This window comes from Balaenoptera acutorostrata, chromosome 4 (genome assembly GCF_949987535.1).
Source record: "Balaenoptera acutorostrata chromosome 4, mBalAcu1.1, whole genome shotgun sequence".
Taxonomy (NCBI): Eukaryota; Metazoa; Chordata; class Mammalia; order Artiodactyla; family Balaenopteridae; genus Balaenoptera; species Balaenoptera acutorostrata.
The window spans coordinates 125,485,216-125,509,153 of record NC_080067.1 but is presented as its reverse complement, the minus strand read 5'-3'; the positions used below and the strand labels follow the sequence as shown (position 1 = coordinate 125,509,153).

Below are 23,938 nucleotides of genomic sequence, written 5' to 3'. Positions count from 1 at the left end.
AGAGTCAAATTAATAAGTAAAGCTGTGAAATTTCAACAGAAAAACAGATTGACTTACACTAAATTCAACGGAAAAAAAAAACTTTGTATTTAAAATTTTTAAACTTTGTCTAAGGTGACTGGAACATGAGAATGTAAACTTCAGTTTTTATCTGAGTTAAAGTGAAATCTGACTATTTCATGTTTCCTAATATTGTCAATGTTAAAACAGACTATATTTAAAATCTGATATTGATAGTTAATGAGATCCTTGAGTAAATAATTTTGAGAAGATCATTTGTGATGCTTGACAGTCACTGTAAAATCTGGAAAGGAATACACAAAAAGCTAAGATGCAAGATCTGATATAGGGATTTGGCATGCAGATTTACTGTAAAATCCCTCTCCCTAGCACAATTAGGAGTGCCAATCAAAAAAGCTTAAGTGGGAAACCATTAAAAATGATACATCCCTTAAATATTTTAAATGTTTAAAATGTATCAGTATACATTCAGGCACCAAATTTTTGATGTAAAGTTAAGAATTTTTCATAGAATATTGGTCTATTTCTAGGAGCTGTTTTCTTTTCTCCATAACCTACATCCATAATATATTGATACTAATTTAAAGTTAGGTTTCTTTGCAGTCAAGTGAAAGCAACATATTTTTGAAGCAATGTGCCAGCAGAATCATTCCCTCTGATTATCATGTCTTCACTATACCTAGTACAGTTGATATATACGATTTACTTTAATTATGTCATCAGCAATACAACAAGCATAAACAGGCTTGGTACCAAACAAAGCAGACTCTCGTCAATCATACAGCCCACCGGGGCCTCCACGGGTATCGTCAAGAAGAGTCAGTGTGCCCTGAGTGGGGACCCCGTTTGGGGGGGGCAGAGGGCGTGCTTAGGCCAGTCTCCTCTCCTTTCATGGGCCTTCTCCTGGGCTGGTGTTGCCGGGAAGGGGGATCAGAGGTGAGAGAGAGCCACACCTCCCACCTCTTCCCTTCTTCTTTCCTTTCATATAGTTCTCTCAGGGCAGGACTGCCAAGGACTCAAGGTTCCTAGAGAAACACTAGACCAGGAATCAGGACACCTAGATTTCATTCCTAACTACTGGCCTCGGGAAATCAAAACCTTTCTGAATCTTGATATTTTCATAAAATGATATTGAACTAGATAACATAGCCCATGGATATTTTGGGGGTTTTGTTTGGTTTTTATCAAATTTGAACTGCTATGTAAATTTTCTTCACTTAACTATACTACAAATCTTTTGCCCATAATATTACAAAAACAAAAATGCTGCAAAATTACACACACACAAAAATCAAACCTACATAAACATGTGTTTATAAAGTTCTCTTGGCTACTATATACAGTGCATCTTTACCTTGTCCTGGACGTAAGGTTGTTATCTTTTAGCTGGCAAGGCAGAGATTACGTTTCGTTTCATGTAATTATTTTACTTTGTGTTCTCTTGTTTTTGTGAACATATAAAATGTCTTCCCCTTGTCAGGAGATCAAAAGCCTGGTGGAGGCTGAACATCGGAGTACCGTGATTTTCCAAAAGGTTGCAAATCATTGGCACAGTAGTTCCTCCCTTGTGCATGGTTTCACTTTCTACGGTTTCATTTACTTGCAGCCAACCAAGGTCCAAACAATTTTCCATTTAATATTATTGCTATGAATAAACAATTCATAAGTTTTAAACGGCACACTGTTCAGTGTGATGAAATATTGCACCATCCTGTTCCGTCCCGCCTGAGATGTGAAGCATCCTTTTGTCCAGTGTACCCAACCCGTTAGTTACTTAGTGGCCCTCTCAGTCATCAGATGGACATTCGTGTCCAGGTAACCCTTATTTTACTTAATAACGGCCTTACAGTGCCAGGGTAGTGATGCTGGTAATCCTAATATGCCCAAAAGAAGCCGTAAAGTGTTTCCTTTCAATGAAAAGGTGAGAGTTCTTTACTTAATAGGGAAAGAAAAAAAAAAATGCCGAGGTTGCTAAGATCTACAGTATGAATAAATCTTCTATCCGGGAAATGGTGAAGGAAAAAAATTTGTGCTGGTTTTGCTGTCACACTTCAAACTGAAAAAGTTATAGCCAGTGTGTGGTTAAGTACTTAGTTAAATGGAAATTGTATTAAGTTTGTACAATAAGATATTTTGAGAGAGACCACATTCACATAAATTTTATTATAGCATATTGTTATAATTGTTCTACTTTATTATTATTGTTATTAATCTCTTACTGTGCTTAATTTATAAATGAAACTTTATCATAGGTATGTATGTGTAGGAAAAACACAGTATACCTAGGGTTTGGTACCACCTGCAGATTCAGGCATCCACTGGGGGATCTTGGATTGTACCCCCCCAGGAACAAGGGGGGGAACTACTGTATCTGCGCTATCACACTGTCTCCTCTCAGAATTGCAAGGTCATTCTACTGTTCTCTAGAAATGTTCTCACTGTTGACAGTTCTGGGACTCCATGAGGAAAAATGTCCTACTCAGCAACATGAAAAGAGCACAGTGCCAGTAGCCAACATTCAACTTGGAACAGTGTGTGACAGCTCACCTAACATGTGACCAACACATCTTCTTTTTCAAGTGCAAGATAACTCATTTTCTCCATTAGTAGTTTGTGCTGATTCCATAAAACTGCTCTGGGCAAAAACTCCAGAAACTTGAAGAAAGAAACCAAAGATAAATGACAAAGAAATACACTGTGATGGGAACACTTGTGGCAATAACTTGATACGAACATAGCCAGAACTGCTGCAATTATTATCATCAACAAAGTATACTGAGAATCTATTATGTGTTGATCATTTAGATGTAAACATGTTCCACCTTTGAGAAGTCTGGCATCTGCTTAGGGAGAGGAGACAGATGCATGAAGACAGGTGACCCTCAGCTTCCTCTGAGGTTACAATCTCAAGAAGGGAGAAGTTAGGAGAACATCTTAGAAAGGATTAGGATTACATGGTCAGAAAAGGGTAAGACCATAAACAGAGTCAAAGAAAAAGGATAACCTTGCAAAAGAAAAAAAAAAGGGGGGGGGTGTATTTCATATCACAAAGGGCTAATTTTATTAACATTTAAGAGCTCCTCCAAATTAGCAGAATTGTAATATAAAAGAAAAATGGGCAAACCATATGAACATAGTTCTGAAAAACACAAATGGTTTTTAAACATAGGAAAAGATGCTCAACTGACCAAACAGAAATAGACTTTTAAACCATAACAAAATTTTCTTCTCAGAGATCAGGAAAGATAAAAAAGTCAGATAAGGGCTTCCCTGGTGGCACAGTGGTTGAGTCTGCCTGCCAATGCAGGGGACACGGGTTCGAGCCCTGGTCTGGGAAGATCCCACATGCCGCGGAGCAACAAAGCCCGTGAGCCACAACTACTGAACCTGCGCGTCTGGAGCCTGTGCTCCGCAACAAGAGAGGCCGCGATAACGAGTGGCCCCCGCTTACCGCAACTAGAGAAAGCCCTCGCACAGAAACGAAGACCCAACACTGCCAAAAATAAATAAATAAATAAATAAAAATTAAAAAAAAAAAGATATTGTAATAATAGCTGCCAAAATACTCTTTACTCAGTACCTCCCCTTCTAGAAATTTAAGGATATATTTGCACATAGGAAAAATGATGTATATACAAATATACTACTTATAATTTTATTCATTATACTACTTATAATTTTATTCATTATATCAAAAAGATGGGATCAACTTAAATGGCCAATTGGAGACTGGCTAAATAAGTTACAGTGTAGCAAGTTGATGTAATATTATACAGTTTTGAAAACAAATAAGGTTGTTTTAGATAGGTAGATATATAAATGATAGATAATACATATATACAGAATGATCTGAGGATTTGCTAAATTAAAAAAACAAGTGTGTATAAAACCTTATTTTAAAAAAATATATATATATACACGTATATATATGCCAGTGTAAGCACAGAGTCAGTGTTGTAGTGGAGGGCTAGCCATGAAAGTCAAAAGCTAGGCTAGAGTTTAGACTTTAAGTTAGAGGTCCAGGAGAGCTTTCAAGCAAGGGAGTGAACCTAAAGTTTTAAGAAAATTAACTTCGAATTGGAGAGTTTTAATCAACTCTTGTCTAGAAAAAAGATAACTGTAGAGAAATGGTCATCTTCTTGCTCCTATTGTCAGGTAGGTCATTTCTTTCTAAAGTGGTCCATCACCTCTTCATGTCTTCCTGAGGTTAGATGCTTCCAAGTCCTCTCCAAGCAGTAGTAAATGAATATGAAATGATGTTTCTTTTAATAAAAGCAGCAGAACTGAAACGAATCATAAATTCATACAAGCATGCTTTCACTGAATACTTAATTTTAGTCAGCTATAGTACCAGATGCTAAACAGGCCAGGCAAAACAGTCATGATCCAAACTTCATCTGCCCTCTCAGGACCATTCAGGGTTCCTTTTGTGTGTGTGTTAGCCTTTTCTCTCTCCCATGCTTCACCCAAAATTTCCTAGTTTCACCTCTTCCCTCAGTCCTCTTACTACCTAGCTACCTTCGCCCCATGCTCCTAGAGTATGATCTCACCTCTACTTCCTGGAGGAAGGTGAGATCATCTAATTATATCCTGTCCACACAACCACAAACCTATTAAATCTGCCCCCAACCTCACTGACTTTCCCCCTCAACCTCTGGGGAAGATGTTCTCCTTGCCCTCTTCAAGTTAATCCCGCCCACATTCCGTTTTGGCTCCTTCCTCTTTCCAGGCCCCTTCTCCACAGCCTCAAGTCTCTCCCATCCTCACAAACAAGCTAACCTTTGCCCTACTCTAGTTGCTGTTTCCTGTGGCTTCCTCCTTCCCTTCATGGCCAAGAATATTGAAAGAATAGTCTAGTATAGTTTTCAAATTGCGTCTTGTGAATCAGACGTCTCAAGAGCTGGTGGGGATCTTATGGCGAGACAAACAATAGCCGTTTCATCTTTTATATAATTTGGACTCTGTAGGATTTAATCTCAGCGAGGCATGTTTTGCATGCTAACTATGTTTCTAGATCTTCCTTAGCTCTCATCCGCGCTTCAATCCATGGAACTAAGGATTGGCACAACTGTTCCACCAGAACTGGTCTGTCATCATGAGTGACTTCATTCCCAGAATGGTTTCTTTTTCAGTCTTTTGTGCCCCAGGGGGCTGACTGAGGTCCTCTTCTCATTCTAACCACTCTTTCCTGAGTGATCTCACCCTCTTTTGTAGATTTAACGTATTAATACACATGCCTTTGGCTTAAAAAGCCCAGAACTTCACTTTTTCTCTTTACCAGTTTCCTCAAATTGTAGTTTAGAGATCACTGCATCCACAAAAAGTAGCTTGTGAAATGATCTGTGTGTAAGAAACAACTTCATAGTGCTTTCACTTAAATCCCACAACTTAATCTGCCCTAACAACCCACTGCTTTAATACCTGTGCTCTGAAATACCTCAAAAGAATGGGAAAAAACTCTAGGAAGCAATATTACCATATAACAGAAAATTGGAAGCCTCTAGGTCCACAAATAAGAAAAAAATGAATTACGGAACATCAACTTAATAAAACATCTTGCAGCTATTAAAATGGATATATATAAATACTTCTAACAATAGCTAAGATACACATACAAGTATGATTCAACAACAAGTTGATAAAAGAAACTAACAGAGGACATTCACTTTAAAAATAATATGTATACTTAAATATACTAGAAGAGAAACAAAACAGAAAGGTTTTTGGTAGTGATGTCATTTGGGTGAAATATTTTACTTTCTTCATGCCAAGTACTAGATCACTATGACTCTATAAACCCCAAAGGAAGGGTAACCACAGATCTTCCTGTCCAATCTGAGACACTTTCTTTTTTTTTTTTTTTTTTTAAACTTTTTTTTTTAATAAATTTATTTATTTATTTATTTATTTATAGCTGTGTTGGGTCTTCGTTTCTGTGCGAGGGCTTTCTCTAGTTGCGGCAAGCGGGGGCCACTCTTCATCGCGGTGCGCGGGCCTCTCACTATCGCGGCCTCTCTTGTTGCGGAGCACAGGCTCCAGACGCGCAGGCTCAGTAGTTGTGGCTCACGGGCCTAGTTGACCCGTGGCATGTGGGATCCTCCCAGACCAGGGCTGGAACCTGTGTCCCCTGCATTAGCAGGCAGACTCTCAACCACTGCGCCACCAGGGAAGCCCTGAGACACTTTCTAGAGCAAGAGGTCTATTGCTGTTGTAATTACAGTGAGATAACAGGCATAAGACAGAACTGTCTTGGGAAAACCGGGATATAGTCCCCTAATCCTATAAGATATGAGGCAAATATTACTATTATAACACAATAACAATGATGATGATGACAGCAACCAGTGCTTACAGAGCACTGACAAGTGCCAGCCTAAGTGCTTGACATGTATTAATTTATCATTCCCAGAACCATTCCATGAGATAGATGCTATTATCCTCATTTTACTGTTACAGAGAAGAAGTATAGAGGTTAATATTTGAAACATTAAAAAAACCCATTCATTTCACAAATATTATATAAACAACTTGAAATAAGAACTTTAAAAACTGTTTCCCTGGAAAAATAGTTTTGTCTTGTCGGCAAGATTCATAAGAAGACAATCCATAATCATTTCATCAACTACTTTTTCACTTGACAAGCAGATGTGAGGTTAATAGTGTATTATGGTCACTGCATATTTGAAATAAAAATAGTATACTCCTGAGGGTAAGGATGGGGGAGACTGAGAACCATGAAATAACTATATTGGCATAGTTACTCAGGTGCTGCTATTTTTATTGTACCACTAACAACTAAGCAAAAAAAAACTCTTTGGGAATGTATTCCGTACCAACTTTCTCTATTTTATTCATTAGTCCTGCTTCACAATTTCCAGTCATCATTTCTGTTATGGATTGAATTGTGTGTCCCCAAATTCCTATGCTGCAGTTCTAATCCCCAGTACCTGAGAATGTGACCTTATTTGGAAATAGGGTTGTTGAAGATACAATTAGTTAAAATGAGGTCATTAGGGTGGGTCCTCGTCCAATATGACTGGTGTCCTTATAAAAAGGGAAAATTAGGACACAGAGATAGACACACACAGAGGGAAGGTGACATGAAGTGACACAGAGAGAAGACAGCCATCTACAAGCCAAGGAGAGAGAACTTCCCTCACAACGCTCAGAAGGAACCAACCCCCTCCACCATAAAAACTACTAGAATAAATAAATTCCCTAAAGTTGCAGGATACAAGATTAATATCAGAAATCTGTTGTTCTTCTATACACTAACAATGAACTATCACAAAGAGAGGTCAAGAAAACAATTCCATATACAACTGCATCAAAAAGAATAAGATACCTGGAAATAAACTTAACCAAGGAGATGAAAGACCTATACTCTGAAAACTGTAAGACAATGATGAAGGAAATTGAAAACAATACAATTAAATGAAAAGAAATTCCATGTTCATGGATTGGAAAAATTAATATTGTTAAAATGTCCATACTACCCAAGGCAATCTACCAGTTCAATGCAATACCTATCAAAATACCCATATTTTTTTTACAGAACTAGAACAAATAACCTGAAAATTTATATGGAACCACAGAAGATCCCCAATAGCCAAAGCAACCTTGAGGGAAAAGAACAAAGCTGCAGGAATCATGCTCACTGATTTCAGACTATACTACAAAGCTACAGTAATCAAAACAGTATGGCACTGGCATAAAAACAGATACATAGATCAATGAACAGGATAGAAAGCCCAGGATCAAACCCACACACCTATGGTCAATTATTCTGTGACAAAGGAGGCAAGAATATACAATGGAGAAAAAGACAGTCTCTTCCATAGTGGTGCTGGAAAAACTGGACAGCTACATGTAAAAGAAGGAAATTAGAACATTTTCTCACACCATATACAAAACTAAAAATGGATTAGAGACCTAAATATAAGACCAGAACCATTAAATTCCTAAACGAAAACATAGGCACACTTGCTCCTGATGCCCATAACTTCCCTTCTAAATAGGTCCCATTTGTTTATTTTAATATTATGCTTGGTGAGGTAAGTGAAAGACAAACACTGTATGATATCACTTACATGTGGAATCAAAAAATAATACAAATGAATGTATATGCAAAACAAAAACAGACTCACAAATATAGAAAGCAAACTTGTGGTTACCAGTGGAGAGAGGGACAGCAGGAAGATAGGGGTATGGGATTGAGAGGTACCAAATACTATGTACAAAATAAGCTACGAGTATATATTGCACAGCACAGTGAAATATAGCCATTATTTTATAACAACTTTAAATGGAGTGTAATCTATAAAAATATTGAATCACTATGTTGTACACCTGAAATATTGTAAATCAACTAACTACACTTCAATTAAAAAAAAAAAAAAAGGGAGCCAACCCTACCATCACCTTGATCTCAGACCTTCAGCCTCCAGAACTGTGAGACAGTAAATTTCTGTTTTTTAAACCACCCAATTTGTGGTACTTTGTTATGGTAGTCCTAGCAAACTAATACAATTATACACAGAATTAATTATAAATGACTAGTCTCTTCAGGAGACTAATCATTTTAAAAGACTTGAAAACAACTAACATTATGTCATTTTTTAAAAATTAAAATCTTCCAAGATATAGTGTTTTATCTATCTAAGTAGGTCTCCCTAAAAATTCTGAAATATTACTATATTCAAATTAGGCAATGATATCTAAGCATGTAAGTTTTTTGGCCTCACTAAAGGTGTACTCAAATATTTCTGAAAGTTTGTGAGGTCCAAGAAAAAACATTCTACCTACTAGTGACTCAGCATGGACACCAGTCATCTACACAGGGTTTCCTAAACAATTCAGAGGTTCCCAAGTTTGGATGATTATTGAAATAACCTGGGAGAAACAGTCACTGATCTTACCCCAAAACTACTCAGAATCTCTGAGGGGGATTTTAGAAGCTTATTTCTCCAATGCTTCTCCACTTCTCTAGGTTTGTATAATAATTAGGTTTGTTTCTGTGTTGGGTCCTATTGAGTCAGGTCACCCAGTCTTTATTTGTGCAAGTTAACTTTTTAAGCCCTGTGCAGAATTTTCCCTTACCACCCGTACACACCCACCCTTTTTCTCTTGATACTGCCTTCTTGGAAGAAACCAGGTCCGTTGTCTTGCAGAACACATAACGCACACTTGATAAATGCACACTTGCTCCTGATGCCCATAACTTCCCTTCTAAAAATTCATTCAGCATTTACTGAGCAATATGCAAGTCAGAGTTAGGAACTGGGGATAAAGGTGAATGAACCAGCTTCAAACTCATCAAGGAGGTCTATTAAGAATGTTAAATAGGGCTTCCCTGGTGGCGCAGTGGTTGAGAATCTGCCTGCCAATGCAGGGGACACGGGTTCGAGCCCTGGTCTGGGAAGATCCCACATGCCGTGGAGCAACTAGGCCCGTGAGCCACAATAAATGAGCCTGCGCGTCTGGAGCCTGTGCTCCGCAACAAGAGAGGCCGTGATAGTGAGAGGCCCGCGCACTGCGATGAGGAGTGGCCCCCACTTGCCTCAACAAGAGAAAGCCCTCGCACAGAAACGAAGACCCAATGCAGCCATAAATAAATAAATAAATAAAAATTAAAAAAAAAAAGAATGTTAAATAATTAGAATGCAAAAAGGTTTTTGTACCATAAAGACCCATACTGGCAATGTAGAGGGCCCAGATGCACCCCTAATTTGAGTGAGGGGCAGGGGTGAGAATAGGAAAAATGATTCCAAGGAGACAGAGTTTGGACTGACACTTGCAGGGCACTGGGCAGGTAAACAAGGATGGGTTCCTCTCTGGCTGAGGAAATTGCACGTTCACAAAGGTATGAGACCACGGCCCCTTAGCTATGGAGTATGGCTATCACAAAGATGGACCTAGAGGTGTATAAAAAATAAACCACAGAGAAATAGAATGGTCATCAGAGACCTTCTGTGTCAGGTTAAGATGATCTGGTTTTTAATATCAGATTTACATTTTAAAACAACTAATCCACTAGGACTGTGGACAACGAATGACTTTTGGAAAGACAAGATCACGACGGCTTCTAGCACTTTGTTGAGGGCTGACATCAGGTTTTCCCTCTGTAATTTCCTGTATCTCCTCCCACCTCTCTCATTCTCCATTAGTTAGAATTTCCTAGCTCAGCAGTGAAACGAGAAGCATACTGATCAAGCCCTTGATTAACTAGACTGAAATTTATTTCTCAGTTCTTCATTAACTTCAGAAATTCTACTTTTTCTGCAGTTACCTTAGGACAATTTTTTTCCCCTATAAATAGTTATAAAATTTAGAAACATCATTTAAGTAACAAAACAACAAATCCCATTTGATTTATACTGCAGAAATATCAGCAAGAAATACTGAGCTGAATTCCTAGCACTGGCTTCCTGATCTTTTCAGCTGCCTTTACTGCATTTAGAAACTACATTTGTTTATGACATAGACTTAAAACCATTTTTTATCAATATTTAACAACAGATTGCTTTATATTCAATTTTGACTCAATTTCAACAGTTTTGCCATTTGGTACTTAATTAACCAGAAATATGATCTGGCCTTTAGAACTTCATGATTAAAATATGATCTAAATTAAAGGCATTAAATTATACTTAGTAGTTTGTTAGCATATTTTATTGTAATCTTGATTCTTTGAAAATCTGTGTACCACTATCAGCATCCCAGCAAACAGGGACAAATGCAAAGAATTTTCATTATATCAGTTCTATCTCTTTAAAATCTTCCAACATCCCCTGTGATGTAGGTATCTTTATCCCCATTTTAAGCACCAGGAAACCGAAGCTAAGTAAAGCATCTAGTAATAAGTGGTATTCAGATATGTCTGACTCCAAAGCCTATGCTCTTCCTTTAACCTCCGAGTAGAAAACTTCACATTAGTATAAACCACTGGTTCTCAACTAGGGGCAGTTTTGCCCCCCACCCCAGTGGCTATTTGGCAACACTGGAGACACTTTTGGTTGTCACATCTGGGGGAAGGAGGGCAAGAGCTACTCGAGGAGGGCACCTCGTAGATAAAGGCCAGCGATGCTACTAAACATCCTGCAATGCACAGCATGGTCTCCCACAACCGAGAATCATCCATCCCAAAATGTTAAAAGTGCCAAGGTTGAGAAACTGTAGTATAAACAAAATATTTCTCAAAATACCTTCTTACAAAAGCACTGCTGGGATTTCCCTGGTGGTCCAGTGGTTAAAGCTCTGCCTTCCAATGCAGGGGGTGTGGGTTTGATCCCTGGTTGGGGAACTAAAATCCCACATGCCTTGTGGTCAAAAAACCAAAACATAAAAACAGAAGCAATATTGTAACAAATTCAATAAAGACTTAAAAAAAAAATGGTCCACTTTAAAAAAAAAAAAAAAGCACTGCTAACCCCATCCTGTTTTTTTTCTGAAATCAACAGTCAATGAAAATAGTTTTAAAGTATAACTAGATGTGTGTGTATTTAATACATATATGTATGCACATTTTTTAAAAATTATTCATTTATTTATTTATGGCTGTGTTGGGTCTTCGTTTCTGTGCGAGGGCTTTCTCTAGTTGCGGCAAGTGGGGGCCACTCTTCATCGCGGTGCGCGGGCCTCTCACCATCGCGGCCTCTCTTGTTGCGGAGCACAGGCTCCAGACGCGCAGGCTCAGTAATTGTGGCTCATGGGCCCAGTTGCTCCGCGGCATGTGGGATCTTCCCAGACCAGGGCTCGAACCCATGTCCCCTGCATTGGCAGGCAGATTCTCAACCACTGCGCCACCAGGGAAGCCCCATGTACGCGCATTTTTAATTCATCTGAAAAACTCTTGAATTTACACTGTAAATTGTGACACAGTAACAGAACTTTGGAGGTTTCAACCCCAAATACATTGTTATTTACTGTCATATAGATGCACAGGACTGGAGAAATTTCTATAAATATGTTTGATATGTTTTCATTGATGTTATTGTTCTGATCTTTACTTTGTTTAATAAAAGATGCAAAGGAGAGGGCAAAAGGAAACCCTGGCTCAGGAAAGCAGAGAGGAACAGTATAATGAAGCTTTATAAAGTAGACATTTTTTAATAAAAGGCACAATGAAGCCACACCATGAGGCAGAAAACTGCTTTCTTGATTTTATTTTTTTTTTTAAGGTACACAAGGTCACAAAACCAGAGCAAGTTTTTGGCTTTTTTTTTAAAACCAAATTTTGTTCTTACAAATTTCAAAATCTGCACCATTGGATATTTAAGCCAGAAACTTGAAATACAAAAAATCATTTTTGAAACGGACACTATCAATTCTCTACTTGCATATGTGAAGTGTCAAAATATTACTTCTCAGTAGTATAAGTGTATTTGTCACAGAAATTCACAGTTAGGGATGAAAATCAGTGAATCAGTGAATTGTGGTTCTCTTAACACTTGTGCCATTAAGTTAGTAGAAAACAGAGTTCTTTGGAGCTTTTAGTGTTCAGGGTCAAAACCAAATCCAACTGATATTCACACCACACTCTGAAATTACAAAATAGGGTATTTTGTAAAACTGGATTTTAATGAACAGTGAGAAGCCAAATGCAGCAAATATTTGCTGGTGTTACCATCCTTAAGATAAACAGAACCACAATTCACCAATTTATTTATTATCCTTTCCTGCTTCTATTAGGTAGAATTTGTGCTCAGTTATAGACCATTTCAGTGTCAAATGAGTAAAAAAATCTAACTACAGAACACGTTGTCTTTACTGCAAGAATATCCAAAGGCATTTGAAATATTAAAACTTGCCCAGAACATTTATACTACTAAACACAGGAATATTATAAAGATATATATACATATATATAATATATAATGTCACAAGCCACTAAAAAGTTAAAATTATGCCAACATTTTCTACAAACTACTCCTTACATGACACATCAAAGCAGTAACCACAAAAAATACGGACTTTTTCTGTTCACACTGGAATAAGGCATCTGAAAGCCCTAAACACTGTGGAGATGAAACAAGATTAGAAAAAAAACTTTAAACATTCATATAACTTCAGATTTACATGCTGCACGCACACAGAAAGACAGAGAATAGTTAAGAAGCCGTACATTACAGAATTTGACATCCAACTTCATGCAATGAGTTCTTTTCATATTTAATCAAAATGTTTATTTGCCCCTTCACTTGCTCCAAATTTCCAGAACTCAATCCTAAAAACTATCTTTTTAATAAAAACCAGGTATTAATTCATACCAATAATCTAATTGTGTTTCTTGAATTAACCTCCCCTTAAGACACAGTCTGTGTTTCCATTGTAACAACTTCCCGGCAGATAGCCCAAATTTAAAGAAAGTTATTTGGCCCGTTTATCAATAAGGTTTTTTGTTTTTGGCCTTCTAACAGGGAAATATTAGTAAGGTTGCCATAAGAAAAAGAAACCTGTAATCTACAAATTCAAAGCACAGAATTACATCCTCTATGATATTTCTTTTGAAGTTATCCTGCATAACTCAGAAAGATGGTGTCAAGTCTCTTAGGTATAAAGTAGAATGGAAGAGTTTTGCTTTGAAGGTTCAGTGCCGTCCTTGACTGATGTTTGGCTTCTAGTGGAAATGCTTGAATAACAATTTTTTGTTGACTTGCTTGATGATTACCAATAGTAATTCTAGAACAAATACTTGATCTCTAGTTCACCAGAAACTACCACTGAGAATTATTTAGGAAGTTATCAGTACTATTTGACTTTTGGATTCACTGAAATTTACAATGAGTAGCTGGAGACATAAACCTAAAACTGAGTTCTGTCCTCTAAACTCAACCACATCCAGGAGGTCTCTTCAGGTCACAACAGCAGTTTTTTTTTCCAAGCTTGTTTCTCAGGCTGTAGGTGGTAATGGCCCTGAACTGGAAGGAAGCGTTTCTGGAAGACATTCTGATTTACTTATAACCAAATCCTAGACGAACTATGAAGTCTAAGGGAAGGAAAGCCTTACATATGTCCACCTTTTGTAGTAATTTCTACTCAGATTGATAGCCTAATTTTCATTATATGAAGACTGGGACTAGAGAGGACCAAAATTTTTATTAGTAATGTCTGTGCTCTGCTATTTATTTTTATAATATCTTATAAATTTTATTCATATGAAACAGACCAGAGGCCTGGTATTCAAAAATAGTTATTATTATAAAATCAGAAACACAGTCAAAAGAGTGTAGGGGATGTTGAAATTTTAAAAACTTTATGAGTAACACAATCAGTTAACTTGCATCCAAAAAGATCAGAAAAGAGGCAAGACTAAAAGTATGAGGATAGAAAGGTATCACAGTGATGCATTTTTAGGAACAGTACCTTCACCTCTAAGCACCTTTCAGGCGATAGCTAGCTCATAGGCACCAGAAATTCATAATAAAAACTAAATTACCCAAAAGGCACAGATGAAAACATTAACACAAGAATAAAAGCAATATTATGTAATGTTAAAAACCTATTTTTAAAATGCTTCCAAATATGTAAAACTATACACGAATCCATTACACATTCAGCTTCAATTTACCATTAAAAAGTGTATACAATCCTCTGCCTAATCATAAACTCATGCCAACATTAATTTATAATGTAGCATTTACCACCACAGCACCCAAAGAGATGGACAGAAACCAACTCCCTACTAAAATCTAGGGAAAAGGTTTCAGAGCTAGTGAAATAATTTACTGCAGACCGTACTACTATAAAGAAACTGGTGGCTCATTCTACTCAATCCACACTCCCTCACAATCTTAAGGAAAGTACAATAAATTCACTTTCATCTACTAAAACAGTACTTAACACATTTGGCAGGTAGGAGTATTCCTTTTATTCCTTTTCCTTTCATTTCTCTCTTCTTTTTTTCTTTTTCTTTTTTTTTTAAAGATTAAGTCACTTCCACAAAACTAAGACAAACTTTTCAAAGCTCAACTTGATTTTCTGCAACTACACAAGACATGCTGGCCATACAATAGCAACTGTACATCCTCCCAAGTCTGAAACACAGAATTGATAGAGGACACTTACTAGTTTAAAGTGTATTTCATCATTCTAAGTCTATGAAGAAAATATCCTCCAGGAACTGCATTCAAGAGGGTAATTTAAGATTACATTTCTAGAACATATAATGTACAATACCATCACAGAAACAAAAACAAAACACTGAATCAGGAAAAAAAATTTTTAAATTTAGAGCCAATAATTACGGAATTACCATCTGTAATTGTCAAATAATAAATGAGTTGTAAATTTTTCTTATTAGAAAAATATCACCTAAAGTGGAGGACCAGCATTTATTTGGGAATTGCAAAATACTACACTTCCCTGATAGCAGGTCACTGCTCTGAAGACCACCACAGGCCTCAGGGCATTGGAACATTAATCAACAAAATTCATCCTTACGACTGCACCATTAGTGTCATCGCTATATGTAGCTGACAACAAATTTTCTAAATGAATCAGATAAATGCTCCTTTATTTTAGCATACAGAAGAGCTTACTATGTCCCTGCTGCCCACAGCAATCTAGCAATTAAATACTTGTCATTTCATATACAAGGTTTATGAATTACTCAGAACTAGTGACTTCTAGTAGTGTTTTCTAGTTATTAGAGACTCTTCAAACACATTCAGAGTTTTCGAAGAAGCAAAAACAAGAACAAACATAAATCTACGTAAGTATTTTTGCCATGAATCTTTCTTTACCAATTTTGGCAGGGGGTGGCGGGGACACTACTGGGTCATAAATTAATTGAAAAAAGCAATATAAAAATAACAGAAATTATAAAGTACCACTTTCAGATGATTCAAGTATCAACTTGGTATGCATGTAAGTTCACCAATTTATTTCTTCACCTATGATTTCATATTCAAAGTGCCACAGCTGACTTAAGTATTGATAGTCAGAAACCTATAAAGTCAAGCTCTTAAAGGAAATATTATTTAGATGGTGAATTTGTCCTTAGAACTTTAATGCCTTTACTATTTCAATATAACCAAACAAAACTTTTTGAAGTATTATTCTTACAGTTTTTGGTTAACTTTTTATATATATATATATTTTGAGGCTGGTAGCAAAAATTAAAACAGGTGTTCACATCTCAAGAGGAGAGCACAGATGAAGGGTACAGAGGCTCTATACTATGGACCCGTCCTTGCTCTGTGCTGGAATCATCACGGGCACCGCTCCCATCCTACTGAGATTAGGGGCAGCTACCTTAGCAGTTGGGAGAGTCGGACTCTGAGGATCGCGCTCAAAGTCTTCGCTTGGTACTTGGTTATACTGAGTCTTGGAATAGCCTTCCATGTTGGAAGGGGACATGGATCCCAGGGATGAGTGATTGCTGCCGAGGTAGCTTCTGGCAGTGGACGTACGGCTCTTTGGAGGAGGCACGTCTTCCCTAGAAATAAAGATCCCAATACACGTTCAAAGAACAAATTTCTAAAAACCTACAATATGTAAGCTATGAATCATGGGTAGGGAAGAGCCTCTATTTAAGCATTAAGTACATAAAATTGTGTGTGACACACAAAAAACAAGCACAATAAGGCATAATGTCATGAACTGTGTATCTGTCCCAAATTTATCATTTACAGGTTCTATCTTCACACACAATGAAATGTGTTTTTTACAAAAATGTGCGATTCTATAATGCTGTATTACAAAGAACAAACTTCAAATATTTTCATATTCTAGTATCACTAATCAAGATAACCTGGTTACAGTCACATAACACTCTACAGTCAATAAAGCACTAACACCTACAGATATTTCTACCAAAAACAGAACAAGACAAAATATCATTTTTATTATGAAAGTTACTCATCTTAAGACTTTAGCTGAAAACTTAGCAGATTGAAGTTTGCAAAAACTGAGAATTAGGCATAAGAATTTTCACACTAAGCACTGACATAGAATATATATCTGAGTTACTTCTGTGCATTTAAAAAATAAAAGTGCCCAGACCCACCAAATGTCAATTTTCTGGGTGTTACTTTGGTCATATGTTATTATTTTTACAAGTTCTATAATCCAATGTGCACTTTCTAGTTAAGATCTACTGGTTTAGAATATTTAAAAATAAAATAAAATCACATTACCCATAGTTCTATTAACTATCTATGTCACTTGATACAATCAGATCTTTAAAAAAAAAAAACCAAAACCTTAACATCTCCATTTTTTGAAAACTTTATGCCTGTACTTTTTTTTTCTTTCACATCTTTATTAGAGTATAATTGCTTTACAACGTTATGTTAGTTTCTACTGTACAACAAAGGGAATCAGCTATATGCATACATATATCCCCATATCCCCCCCTTCTTGAGCATCCCTCCCACCCTCCCTATCCCACCCCTCTAGGTGGTCACGAAGCATTCAGCTGATCTCCCTGTGCTAAGCAGCTGCTTCCTACTAGCTATTTTATATTTGGTAGTGTACATATGTCCATGTTACTCTCTCACTTCCTCTCAGCTTACCCTTCCCCCTCCGTGTCCTCAAGTCCATTCTCTACGTCTGCGTCTTTATTCCTGCCTTGCCACTAGGTTCATCAGAACCATTTTTTTGTTTGTTTGTTTGTTTTTGGTTCCACATATATGTGTTAGCATACGGTATTTGTTTTTCTCTTTCTGACTTACTTCACTCTGTATGACAGACTCTAGGTCCATCCAACTCACTACAAATAACTCAATTTCGTTTCTTTTTATGGCTGAGTAATATTCCATTGTATATATGTGCCACATCTCCTTTATCCATTCATCTGTTGATGGACACTTAGATTGCTTCCATGTCCTGGCTATTGTAAATAGAACTGCAATGAACCTTGTGGTACATGACTCTTTTTGAATTATGGTTTTCTCAGGGTATATGCCCACTAGTGGGATCGCTGGGCTGTATGGTAGTTCTATTTTTAGTTTTTTAAGGAACCTCCATACTGTTCTCCATAGTGGCTGTATCAATTTACATTTCACCCAACAGTGCAAGAGGGTTCCCTTTTCTCCACACCCTCTGCAGCATTTATTGTTTATAGATTTTTTTGATGATGGCCATTCTGACCGGTGTGAGGTGATACCTCATTGTAGTTTTGATTTGCATTTCTCTAATGATTAGTGATGTTGAGCATCTTTTCATGTGTTTGTTGGCAATCTGTATGCCTTCTTTGGAGAAATGTCTATTTAGGTCTTCCGCCTATTTCTGGATTGGGTTGTTTGTTTTTTTGATATTGAGCTGCATGAGCTGTTTGTATATTTTGGAGATTAATCCTTTGTCAGTTGCTTCATTTGCAAATATTTTCTCCCATACTGAGGGCTGTCTTTTCATCTTGTTTATGGTTTCCTTGGCTGTTTCATGCCTGTACTTTATTGGGAGAAGGTAGACAGTCTTGAGAAAAGCATTTTGCAATGGTTCTTAAAGTAGAGCCCAAAACGGGGGAGGAGGGCACAGTGTAGGTTGGTTGGCTCCGCACACTTGAAATAAGTAAAAGCTGTCAAATGTGTTGAGGGGAAGAGCTATAGCTTTCATCCAATTCTCATAGGGGCAAATGCTTCAGATGGTTAAGAGAATTAATGCTTTAGTGACATAATAAATTGCGTATACATCAGTCAACTCCTGTGTCACTTAATTACCTGATATCATGATGAACTTCCTTTTCATACTTTTCTTCTCTGCGCTTTTTACGACAGCAAAAGACGATAAGACCAATGAGCACTAGCGCCAGCAAAATTCCTACAATGGCTCCTGCAATTGTCCCAGCTCTATTTGAAGCTAGAATAAAATGTTAATAAGAAAATAATTAATATTAAAAAAAGCAAAACAAACAAACAAAAAAACTTCCATCTAGTCATACTGAAGGTAAGGATACACAAAATGACATTGATTTCATCGCATATACTAACGTTAAGAGACAAATTAGTTAGCTTTTTCTGGTCTAGGGGAAAATCCACTAAAAGAACTTTCTTCTGAACTGTGTAAGCTATTTCAAGGATAAAAACAATAAAACCACTCTTAAAAGATTTTAATATTCACAGCTATCTTGGTTGGCATATAAGAATGTTCTAAAAAGCTTGTCCTCACTTACTCTGGCTAAATATGGTACAAGAGTCAATTTGACAACTCTTGCCTCTTTAATGTCACTACAATGATGGAGAAGGTTTTTATTAATAAAATGTAGTACTTTTTTTCTTTCCATGACTTAGAAAAGCTAGCAACCAAGCCACAGAGGGCTTTGCTCAAAGTTAGCACCCCCTTGCCCTTAATACCCACACTCACTGATGGAACCAAAGGAGGCTGTATAAAGATAACACTATCACAGCAGAAAGAAGATAACTTACGAGGAACAACATCCAGGCGCAGCAGGCATTGATCAGAGCCCACTCTGTTTTTGACTGTACAGCTGTATGTCCCAGAGTATTCGGTAGTGGCATTTTTTACAGATATAACAGGTGAAGTCATTTCTATGAAAAGAAAGGGGGTAAGGGAGCAAAACCCATTTTTGCTGAGTTTTTAGTAAAGGCAAACTCTACTTGGTTGACAATCCAGGTAAAAGTGAGACAAACTGAAGCTACATACAGAACAAACTTGGCAAGACACGTGCATGTCTCCGGGATGCGAACGACTGTGCCTCTAGTTCATTTATGTCAAAGCCAAGGTAATCATGACCCCCTTCAGCCAGGCACAGAGAATCTCTGCTGAAGCAGAGCCACATTGATTATAAAAAAACATTCTGTGCCACAAAGGTTCTTAGGTGCAGCAGTAAGATTTACAAAATGTATTTCATCCCCCCAGACAGAAGAAACATAAAAGAAAGTTAAAGGCGGTCGTATTGTTCAGCCTCTTAGTTTGAAAAACAGAGGTGGAGAGAGATCCTGCTTAAGATCGGGGCAGGGTGGGAGGGAGGAGGGTGGAGCACGGTAACCAGTTTGAATAACAGGTTAGTTATAACATACAGATGAGTAATCAGAGTTAACCAATTTGAATCTTTTTGGTTAGTCACAGCTGTTGTTTTGCTGTTTTCACAGACATGCCATGGTTAAATAACCATATCTTCAACATGAATCCAGGCAAAACACTCAAGATCCAGCTCTTGTTGTAACTTAACCACTAATTTATGATAATGAACAGTTTCCATCAATACTACCATCAATTAAAAAATATACAACAAAGAAACCAATTATAATATCCTAAATGGTGATCATTATAAAAATATCTCTTCACTTATACTATATGACACCAAGTTGTCATTAAAAAACACTGACTAATTCCCATAGAATCCTGATTGCTCTGTCTAGAAAAGGGAAGGTATCTGGGGATTAAAAAATATACACTTACATGCACAAACCCTACTAGACTTAAGTCCAAATCAATGGCACACGATTCAAAGTGCATAATCAGCAGTACCTGATAACCATGAGGTGGGCAGTTTCTGTGAGTTGGACAATTTTTGCCATTCATATCGTAATGGGAGTGAACCTTCTCTTGGTTCACATTTTAGTTTAAAGTCACTTCCAATTTCTTCTGATCCATCAATGTAACATCTTGTACCTGAAGGCTTAACTGAGAAAAGAAAATAAGTTATAACTTTATACAACAGAACGGAATGTGTGTTTCTAATGATTACTTAAACACACAGCATGTCGCACAACCACTAACTCAATAGCAGGGGGTCCTGGGTTCAGAGCGGACAAGACTGAAAGACTGCAATAGGTTGCCAACACCAGTTTACTCAGCTTGATCCAGCACAAAACAGGCAAGAACGAGCTCAGGCAAGCAGCCGCTGCACAAGGCCAGGCAGCATCTCAGGTGTGGCTCTGTGCCCCTCCATCCCATGGGGCACATGTGAAAAAAGCAAGGGTGATGCAGGCTGGGCTATGACAGACTCAAGGAAGCTTCTTCCCCCCACCCGCCATTCCTAACCTGTTCTTCTACTTGGAGCTTGACGTGTAGCCCTCTGGGAATATGTGCACTGTCACATCCCTCTCTGTGTGCTGTTAACCCAACAATCAGGGGGCTGACGATAAATTATGCTGATAAGAGGGACAATTCACTTAGTACAGCAAGGACCAATTATTTCCCACATTTACAGCAATCCAAAACCACCCAGAGAGCAGTGTTATAAAAAGGCAGATCTGAGGTTATATTCCAGGTCTCTCCGGGTAACCACTTAGAGCAGCTGCTAACTCCATTATGTGGAACCCACCTCAACACTAGGTTAACACCCTGGAAGTTCATACTCCCTTGTTGAACTGCACTAAGGCATAATACACATACAATAAAATTAACACATTTTAATCATGTGAGCCGATCACTTTCAACACAAAGCACCACTCCAATCCTCTCCCAAGCAATTTCCCGCAAGCTGACTGCAGTTGATCTCACTGCACAATCCTGGTCCCAGACAGCAGCTGATCAGATTTCTATTGCTATAGATTAGTTCTGCTTCTTCGTGAGTCCTATAAATGGAAAAATACAGTATGCACTTTTGCTTCTTTTATTCATCCTAAGGCTTTTAAGACTGATCCAATTGATCTATGTTGTTGTATATATATCAGTAGTCCGTTCTTTCTTACTACCGAGTTGTATCCCATTGCTTGTTCATTCAGGTATTGAGGCACACTGTTTCCTGTCTTGGGGCTACTGTTAAAGCCTAATGAGCTAAACTGACCAGGAGCAGGTGTGAAGTCTGTAGAAACCAGATTGACCGGTGAGGAGGCGCTATGAGGAGTTGTGACAGGGGAGAGAGGAATTCTGAAGGCTCTGAGAAGAGTCTTCTAGAGGCAGAGATCAGTTCTGAATCTGATGCCATTTCTGAGGCAGGATTAGGAGAAGCGGGGATTAAACTGGAGACGAGGGCCATTTAGCAACCTGAGAACCCCCAGTAAAGGCTGAGTAGTGCAAAGTGGGTCTGGGGGCAACAATGAGGAGACAGCAGTAGGCTATAGTTTACCAGCGTTCCATGACCTTGGGAGAGCAACATTCCCCATAAACCCTGTACCTGGCTCTATTTGCATCTCTCCTCCCAGTCTGATAAATGGCAGGACTGCTTTTCTTCTGTTTTTCTGATTTTCATTCTTTCAAGTCCTGGGTGGGCTTTTATTCTTTCACTACTAAGAATAAATGTGAATGGGTTTTACAGTTTGGCACTACGTGAACAGTTTGAACAACACTGCTTGTAAATACTGGTATATGTTTTCCTTTTTCATATCAGGTAAGTAAATGTTTAACTCTATAAGAAAGTGTCAAACTGTTTTCCAAATCTGGCTGACAGGGTCTGTCATACGCAGTGGGGCATCTTTACCTAAGGTTGTCAATCATGATCTCACTTCACACATTTCCTGGTAATTCTTAAATTTAATTGGATTTCTCCCCTTTGTTACTACTTACACTTTTTAGTAAGGATCAACAGATGCATTTAACTGCGCTGTTGACTTTCCTAAGCAAATCTCTTTCTTTTTCAGATTGACCAGTTGCCCTGGACATTACATCAACTGGACTTTTGAATCAGTTTTGTGCATTCTTTCATCCTCTGAGTCTTCAACAAAATGAGCCTTGTTCTCCATTTCTTCAAACTACCAATAAATCCTTTATTACACAAACTAGCAGTAAGTGAGATACTGAAGCAATGCTTTGGACATCAAACTTTTATTGGTAATACAGCGTTCTAACCCTAACACCTCTTCTTTTCTACTGAAAAATGTCCCCTCCCCAAACATATCCAATAACAGGCAGTTGTTTAAAGTGGCTGCTCAGGAAATCAGGGTCCCACTGAGTTTGAGATTTCAACATACTCTATGCACAGCAGAACGAGATTTTTACCAGCACTGGTTCCGAGCAGTGCTTAGGAGCGGCTGCCTGCTTTCCGTTGGGTGGAGAAAGCGCAAGTCTTTTACATGCCAGCCCCACCATTATAAAGCCGGGAAGATGAACTCCTAATCCACGGCACTTAGCTGAATTGAAAGAAAGAGGAAACCACAAAAGGAACAAAAATAAAGTCTTACCCACTAATGTTTCTTTGGTCTGGGGCTCCAGGATATCTAGCTATTGTCCTCAGAACATCTGCCACCATGATCACTAGCAGAGCTAATAAAAAGTCCTTCTCAGTTAAGGGTACGTGGCTGTCAACTGGTATTCGGTCAGTGTCCCACCGATTTAGCAACGCTGTGCTCCGTCTGTGTATTATATCATCATCCCTCCATGCTAGCGGCTGACTGCCTCAGTCTATAGGAAACACTCTAAATCTCTATTTGGGACAGAATATGCTTGGATCATCATGTCATCCATCCAGGAATATTTTTGCTTAGTTCAAAATACCTTGACTCCTGGCAAAATCCATGCATAGATGCTAAAAATCAATGGGCAAAAGTTTGAGGAGAAACAAGATATTTGCATAGTCTTAAAGTGGCTCCCCCACTGGGATTTTTTTTTTAACATCTTTATTGGAGTATAATTGCTTTACAATGTTGTGTTAGTTTCTGTGGTATAACAAGGTGAATCAGGTGTATGTATACATATATCCTCATATCCCCTCCCTCTTGCGTCTCCCTCCCACCCTCCCTATCCCAAACCTCTAGGTGGTCACAAAGCACTGAGCTGATCTCCCTGTGCTGTGTGGCTGCTTCCCACTAGCTATCTATTTTACATTTGGTAGTGTATACGTGTCCATGCCACTCTCTCACTTCGTCCCAGCTTACCCTTCCCCCTCCCCATGTCCTCAAGTCCATTCTCTATGTCTGTGTCTTTATTCCTGTCCTGTCCCTAGGTTCGTCCCTAGGTTCATCAGAACCATTTCTTTTTTTTTTAGATTCCATATATATGTGTTAGCATACGGTATTTGTTTTTCTCTTTCTGACTTACTTCACTCTGTATGACAGACTCTAGGTCCATC

At 38.0% G+C, this 23,938-nt stretch overlaps 1 protein-coding gene across 1 annotated transcript in view; it reads right to left on the bottom strand.

Annotated features, from left to right (window-relative positions):
• Window positions 1-15,889: 15,889 nt before the first annotated feature.
• CXADR (CXADR Ig-like cell adhesion molecule) overlaps window positions 15,890-23,938 on the bottom strand; it is a 49,252-nt gene continuing 41,203 nt past the window's right edge. Inside the window, exons 4-7 of the mRNA XM_007164124.3 lie at window positions 20,455-20,610; window positions 19,389-19,511; window positions 18,684-18,822; window positions 15,890-16,459 (exon numbers count right to left, since the gene is read on the bottom strand). Of these exons, the coding sequence (XP_007164186.2) occupies window positions 16,195-16,459; window positions 18,684-18,822; window positions 19,389-19,511; window positions 20,455-20,610 (683 nt within the window). The 3' untranslated portion in view covers window positions 15,890-16,194. The remainder of the gene's footprint in view (window positions 16,460-18,683; window positions 18,823-19,388; window positions 19,512-20,454; window positions 20,611-23,938) is intronic.